Source organism: Myotis davidii, unplaced genomic scaffold, assembly GCF_000327345.1.
Source record: "Myotis davidii unplaced genomic scaffold, ASM32734v1 scaffold73, whole genome shotgun sequence".
Classification (NCBI taxonomy): Eukaryota; Metazoa; Chordata; class Mammalia; order Chiroptera; family Vespertilionidae; genus Myotis; species Myotis davidii.
Window position 1 is genome coordinate 7200336 of NW_006286675.1, and position 7893 is coordinate 7208228.

At 52.2% G+C, this 7893-nt stretch overlaps 1 protein-coding gene across 3 annotated transcripts in view; it reads right to left on the bottom strand.

Moving 5' to 3' along the window:
• Positions 1 to 7893, bottom strand: part of PXYLP1 (2-phosphoxylose phosphatase 1) — a 68079-nt gene that overhangs the window by 8762 nt on the left and 51424 nt on the right. For all 3 annotated transcript variants that reach the window (XM_006758344.2, XM_006758345.2, XM_006758347.2), the window contains 2 exons: positions 6193 to 6351; positions 5386 to 5512 (listed from right to left, as the gene is read on the bottom strand). In XM_006758344.2, the coding sequence (XP_006758407.1) occupies positions 5386 to 5512; positions 6193 to 6351 (286 nt within the window). The remainder of the gene's footprint in view (positions 1 to 5385; positions 5513 to 6192; positions 6352 to 7893) is intronic.

Here is a 7893-nt window from a genome sequence, read left to right on the forward strand (position 1 = left end):
TGGCTGCCCTCCTCTCTCCTGCATCCCTGCAGCCACCAGCTGGGTTCTGGCTCAGGCAGCGTCTGTCTGGATAGCACGGGTTCCTCTTTGGACTACCTGCAGCCTAATCCTGCCCCTGCCATCTCCACTGCCAGCGCGATCCCCTTAAAAGGCAACCCCAACTCGTCACTGCTCTTCCACATGCAGCCTTTTGGAAGGGGCCACGCGTGCCTGTTGGTCTGTTCTGGCCCCACCTCGCTCAGGGCTCCCCAGCCCTTTCCACTCTAATACTGAGCTCCGGACACACACAGCCACCAACCGACTTCTGTTCCCCCAACACACTTGTTCTTTCACGCTTCCAAGACTTGCCACATGCTGCCTCTTCCTCCTCAAAACCCACCCTGTCCGCCGGTGTGGCTCAGTGGTTGAGTGTCAACTCATCAACCAAGAGGTCACTGGTTCTATTCCGGGTCAGGGTACATGCCCGGGTTGTGGGCTCGATCCCCACTAGGGGGCGTGCAGGAGGCAGCCTATTGATAACTGTCATCAATGTTTCTATTTCTCTATCCCTCTCCTTTCCTCTCTCTCTCTCAAATCAATAAAAAACATATATATTTTTAAAAAACAACCCACCCGACCCCAACCTTCACCTGGGTAACTCTTAATCCTTAACTTATCTGACCTCTGGAAAGGCTCTTTTGAAGAAAATTAACTGATTAAGATAACCAAGATCTCTGTAGTTCTCTACATTCACTATGTCTTTTGCACATACAATATGTCATTTCATGGGGGGGTGGGGCGGGCACAAATAGCAAAACAACAACACCACCGATGTGTTTATGGGACCTGACTTTTTTTTAAAATATATTTCTGCCATGGAGCACATGTGGCAAATCAAGATTTAATTTATCTTTCTAGTCACTAATACACCATTTCCCTGAATAATGAAATGACCTATGAATAGAGACACAATTCCTCTGAATAATGAGATGACTTATGAATATTTACACCTTCTCTTTGAATAGTAAAATGGCCTATGAATGTGTATACATTTTCCAGCTGGACAGAAGCGGACAGACTAGTCCCAGCTAAACCAATTCAGCATGAAAAGCAGCAAAGAGAAACTGCTCTAATGGCCAACCCCTGCTGTTGAGAGCCCGATTGACATGGACAATGCTTGAAAAGGGGCTGCCAGAATAGGTTTAATATCTTTCAGAAACATACAGCTAAAAAAAAATCCATCTTTTATAAAATAGGCTTTGGGACTAGAGAATGCTAATCTTGTCGTAATTTACCAGGACTGTGCCGGGCGGGCGGGCTGTCCCTGCATGCAGACAGAGCATGCGCTTTTCATCCTGAGGCTGAAACGTGTAAATATTTGCAAACTCGGAAATACAATTTCCAACTGATAATGAGGCTGCTGAGAGGAATGCGCATAAACAAAGGCCGCGCATCCCCAGGAGCCAACCGCCCGGCTGCGGGCCACTCTTCTGCGGATCTGGGAGAGCGGGGCTGCCAATTTTAGAAACAGAATTTCACGACCGGAAGTGTTTGCTGAGATGTCCCCGGTTCTCAGGGAATCCGACTGCTTAGTGAGGTGTTTGTTTCTCACCGCGTTCGTGAAAACGCGCTTGTGGCAGGGCGAGATGAGGATTCACAGAAGAAAAACGTCCCGTATGGAAGAGAAGACACATGGCTGATGTGCTCTTCCCAGGCCCCCTGAGGGCAATCACCTTCTTTAAATCCTTAAAGGCCCATTCCCCCCGTCACGCCTCCTGCTCAGCCGTGTACTTGTTTTATTGTTACTCAGACATGCCCAACTCTTCCAGCCTCAGGCCCTCTGCACACGCTGTTCCCGCCATCTGGAACACTCTTCCCCCAGATCCTCACAGGGCGGGGGTCCTTCCCTTTCTTTAGGTGCCTGCTCACATGCCACTTCCTGGTACATGAGCCAGGTACATGTGACAGCACCTGGCACACGACCTGCATTTAAGAATAAAATTCATGCCCTAACCGGTTTGGCTCAGTGGAGAGAGTGTCGGCCTGCAGACTGAAAGGTCTCAGGTTGATTCTGGTCAGTCAAGGGCATGTACCTTGGTTGCGGGCACATCCCCAGTTGTGGGTGTGCAGGAGGCAGCTGATTGATGTTTCTAACTCTCTATCCCTCTCCCTTCCTCTCTGTAAACAATCAATAAAATATATTTAAAAAAAGAATAAAATTCATTGGATAAAAATATTGACTTATTTTTTTCTTCTTTGGATGTAGAAAAGAGTATCGAATTTATATTCATGAATGCAAAAGAAACTACTTACTAAACATAGCATCCTAATGGCTAATAACCATATTGCTGGCTAAACATAGTCCCGTGAGGGTCAAGAGAGCACCTCTGTCATGAGGCACAGGACATTCACGCAGACACAGCTTCTGCTACAAACACTTCGGGAGCCACGCCATGTGTCACTGTGAAGGGGAACACTGGGGTGACCGTCTTGAATGGACATCCGGCTCCCCGCTGTGCACGGCCCAGACATCCCCTTTCACTGGGCTAGAGTAACGGCCACACTCCAGGACTCACTGCCTTTTAGGAGGCCATAAAAGTGAATAATTCCTGAAGCTGCACTAGCACCTGGGGAGGCGGCAGGCACTGCTGGTGACCCCGATCCCACAGTCCCAGGGGATTCAGAGGCCTGAAGTGGATTCAAATGGTTGGGAGTCCTGTCCACTCTTGTGAATGGACAATTATTGTTTTTATTTAAAGACAGACTTAATTAAATGACATGCATGAATTAAACATGCATGCCCCACCCACTTTCTGCAAAGGACTTAAAAGTAGATCCTAAAAATACAGAATGTTTGATCAAACTAGGCCACAAGATCAAGGCCAGGGACAATGAAGGCAGAGGCAGCCAGGGCAGCTGGTCCCCAGAAACTATGCCTCTCAAATGGGAGCCCCAGAAACGGCCCCATCCGTGCACCCTGCCATCGCCTGACAGAACGAGGGGCCCTGGGACCTGTCCTGGCTTCATGACCACAGCCACTCAGGGAGGAAGAGAGGCTGGCCCTAGGAGACCTGCAGGCTTCTGTGCTAAATGACACGTCACCTCCTTATCAAGCTCTTAGCATGGACCAGGCTCAGGGCCTTGCTCTCCCACCTTAGTGGGAAGGGAGGCATCACTACCCCCGCGTTCCAGGTCTGTACACCAAGGCTCAGAGAGTGAAGAGATCTTCCCCCCACACACAGGCTTATCGGCCTCACAGGACTCTGTGCTGAGACTTCAATCTGATAGGCGCATATGACAGGCAATTATGACTTGTGATTCTCACTTAGATCCTGAATTCATTCTGCAACGAAACCCGTCCAACAACTATTACATGCCAGGCTCGAGCTGGGCATGCATGATACAGGAAGGAGAAGCTGGTGATGTGGGGAGGGCAGAGGCAATCACGCTGGGAAGGCAAGCTGTGAAGTCCCAGGGTGCACGGGGGGAGGCCCTGCCCACTGCCCCTGCCCAATGGGCCCCTTTTCTGGGAACGACCAGAATGGCCCCCAGAGCTTCAAGTGCCCAGGGACCTTCTAGCAACAGTGACTGACCCCTAGTCTGAGCCTTGCCTCTCAAATTCTCACTTCTGAGAAGGTGAAGCGCAGATAGAGAAAGAGGATCAGAAGCTGCAAGTAGCCACAGATAAAGCAGGGCACTGAGTCCTGGAGGCTGTCTTGGGTCCGGCCAGCTCAGAGGCCCAGTAGCCTATCTGTGCCCGGGCTGTTCAAAGGGTGGATACCCAGCCAGCAGGCAAAGGTAGGACTGTGCCAGCTGTTAACACAAAGAAACTCCACTGTGCCCGATCTAGCAACCCCACGTCCCTAAGCTGCCTTCCCTGCACCCCACCCTGTGCCCTCCTGCCACTCTGGATGCTCTAGCCCATCCCCATGATCCAGGAACTGAAGAGTTAATACTCAGCACAGCAAGTGACCTCCACCCTTGCCCTAGTCCTCAGGCCCGGTAAGGTCTGATGATGAAATACTTTGTTCAGAGACCGTTCCCATGTGTCTTCCTATCCAGTTTGCAGGGAGGCACTGGCTGTGCCTCATACAAGCCGAGGACACATTCTCACACGCAGGGAGAGGTTTCCTGGAGGAGCCAGCATCTCCGGGGGCCTTGAAGGAGCTGTGGGAGTGGGCCAAGCAGGCATGGGGGACAAGCAAGCCAGGTGGCAGGTGCAAAGGTGGGAATGGCAGGGGCAGAAGGTCCCAACGGGAAGGCTGACGCAGAAGGCTAGAGACAGGAGGAGGAAAGCCAGTGTCTGCGTGGCACCCTGGCACGGGCCCTGGGACATGCCCCCATGCTCGCTGAGCACAGAAAACACAGACACCCAGACTGGGAGCATCGTGACCGCCAGCAGGAAATGAAACAACACAGGAAAGCCTGCAGTCACTCAGTATTTCATGTTTTTACCACAGATGGTTCACTTCACCTTCTCCATAATGCTGGGCAATGAGATGGCCTGAGATTCGAATAGTTAACCTGAACCTCCCCGGGTTCACACTGTGGTCCACTTGGAAAGAACAGCCCGGGCTGCGGGGAGGCAATCCGTGGTTCCACCAGGCTGCCCGGGGCAGGCTGGCAACCGGGAGCATTCCATCAAAATAACATCTTCCCCACTGAGCACTTTCCTCCGTCCCCTCTCCTCATTCGGCACATTCCGTGCGGGGTGTTACGCATCCCCAGACACATTTGCTGAGGCCTGGCCCATCATTTTTATTGCTAACTGTGCCTCCAGTTTTAGAGCCATGCTACTTCCACATGCACCGTTTCCACTCTTTTCAATTATTCTTCATCCAAAGGGCTCTCAACCAAGAGCAGGCTGTCTCTACCCCTGTGGATATTTGAAGTAACAGCATCCAGTTATATGGCTTTGCAAGTAAATGATAGTGTTCCTTCTCCTCTATCATCTCACTGACTCCTCACCCCAACTCGGCATGGTCAGCGTCGCCATCCCATTTCAGAGACAGAAGACTGAGGCTCACAGAGACGAAGGGGCTTGCCTGTTGCCCTGAATGGAAGAGCTGAGCCAGATCTGAGGCCTCCTAACCCAGTGTTCACTGCACCACGTCCAGCCGCTTCTCAAACTGAGGAACAGCAGGGTGGGAGAGTGGGCCTCAGACTGGCCAGGGCTTTGGCTGCTGTGTGGCCTCACACAGGTGTCCTCGCCTCTCTGAGCCTCTGTTTTCTCACCTGTGAAATGGCAGTAACATGCAGGATTGTCCTGAAGATCAGACTCCTGGTGAACAGTACTCCCTCCATGACAGGTCACTCCCCATCCTGTCGTTCCCCAGTCAGCATCATGATTAGGACAGAGAGAACAGATTCTGGAAAGGAACTTTTTTTTTTTAAAGTGCAATTTACCTGTTAGCCACTAGAGTGCAGTCAATTTCTGGTCGCTTTGTTTTGGGAATGACATACAGTGGGTATCTGTCCCCATGTCGGATGAACACATGCACCGAGACCAGCTTAAAATGATGCGGAGCATGACCTGCGAGAGACACATAAAGAGAGAGACAGACACACTGTACTGTTATCACTCAAGAAGTGTCGATTCTTTTCACTGCACTGACGTTAGGAGGGGTAATGGGGAGCAGGGTGCGGTGCTGGGGTCCGGGTGGGGGGCCTCTGAATAGACTCGCTGGCAGGGCAGAGGGACATGAGTGGGCTGCTTATGCCCCAGGCCCCGAGAAGTCACGGGGAGGCTATGGTGGCCAGCTGGAGGCCAGGGAAATGTGGGCAGGAATATTCCTGTGTCCTCGCTCACATCCACAGACTACGGGAGGCCCAGAAACAGTGAACAGTGAATACATGTCTTCTTCAAATCTCTCATCAAACAAGGCAGGGCACGAACAGATTCAACATCATTCTTTGGTACACTCTCAGAAAAAGCAAAATTCAATGTGGAAATCATATTTTCCCACACCTTTCCTGCAAGACACCAGCAGGATGTCCTAAGCCCCAGAGAGCCTCCTCAGGAAAGCTGGGGGTGATGCCCTAGAAGTGAAGAAGCTAAGACCTGGGAACTCACTCAAGGGCACAGCCTAGTGGCAGCTGCAGGCATTGTGCCCAGGCCGGGCGCTCCTCACCACCAGGCTGTGCTGTTTGAAGAACCAGTCCCCAGAGGGGTGTCCGTCCAGGTACCAGGCTGGGCAGCGCAGGCAGGCCTACCTTCCATGCTGCGCTCGGCCACACTGGGGATGTTGCAATACAAGAGAGCTTCGTAAAGCGGGTCCATCCCGGGGGGCTCCGTCACAGGGTCGGGCATGATTCTCTTCCGACTCTTGCTACTCACTCCATTCTTAGCCACGGACACCGGGATCAGGTGGACTGCAAGGGAAGGCACACAGGTCACGACACGTGCAGTCACCGGGGGCACCGAGCGTGGCTGCATTTCACCTTGAATAACTATTCTCTCCCGCGGCATAGACTTCAGTGTAACAAGCAGTCAGCGTTCCCTCCAAGAACTGCTTCTTGAGCCCCCACTGTGCCCTGCCTCTTTCTCGATGCCATGGCCCTCTGCTCACTAATAATTATGCGACACCAGTGGGGCCTCACTCACGGTGGGGAAGGAAGAACTTCATTCAAACGGATGACTTCCTTCCCAACACCCTCTGAATTCTACAAATACAAAGGAAGGAAACCACCAGCTTTTGAGTATCTACGAAGGGCCAGGCATGGGTGTCTGACGCATCTCATTTAATACCATCTGCTGTGCACTGTGTGGCCCCCAGAGCCCAACCCCAGCACTACGAACGTGTCCAGAAGGAGATGGCTCATCTCATGACGATTTGCTTCTTGTCATTTTTGTTTATTGTATTGATGGTCCCCATGGAATAGAGAAAAGGAGACAAAGGCAGGGCCAGGACCTAGCCCACAAGCCCCGCTCTGGCCGTGGGCCGCAGGCCACCTCAGTTACTTCCCCGAATCCAGTGATCCACAGGGCCCGCAGGTAATGTTACAGCCAGGTGTCTGCAGCCAGCTCGTTAGCTGGGAGTCATAGACTTGTCCACAGACAGGCCAGCGCCTCTCCCCCAGGGCACCAAGCCAACACCCATGGTCTCTGGCTCATCTCCCCATGCCGGGGTCTGGCCAGGGGGCAGAGGACACAAATCTAGCTGCATACCTGGCCTCCTTTATACAGCTCTAGCCTGAAGAACCTGCTGTATGCAAGCCCTTTACAAGTGCCTCAAAACTGATTTTTCCCCCTTTAAATATGTTTTTATTGATTTCAGAGAGAAAGGAAGAGAGAAAGAGAGAAACACTGATATGAGAGAGAAACATCGATGGCTGCCTCCTGCATGCTCCCTCCTGGGGACTGAGCCTGCAACCCGGGCATGTGCCCTGACAGGGAATTGAACTGGCGACTTTTTGGTGCATGGGACGACACCCAACCAACTGAGCCACACCGGCCAGGACTCAAAACTGACTTCGCTATAGCGCTGTGGGGGCCCCGCCTCCTGGGTCAGACCACCACTCCTCCTTTCCTCCAGGGCCCTGTGCTTGCCATGCTGAGTGCTCCAGGGGTGGGGGCCTGACACGAGCCAACTGTGCCAACACAGGCCCTTTCCAGAAAGACGGGCTTCCCACGGGGAGAGTCCGTGTCACAGGGAGGTAGGCAGCCTCCAGATCCCTGCCTCCTGCCCTCTGTGCCTTAAGCTGTTGCTTCATCGGTCAGCTCTTGTCTGATCACACAGATACCTGGCAGATTAAAGGTAGCTGTTGGGGATCCAGAGGTGTCCAGGGAAGGTAAGCACGATGGGGCTAGAGCAGTGATGGCGAACCTAGGACACGTGTGTCAGAGGTGACACGCGAACTCATTTTTTTGGTTGATTTTTCTTTGTTAAATGGCATTTAAATATATAAAATAAA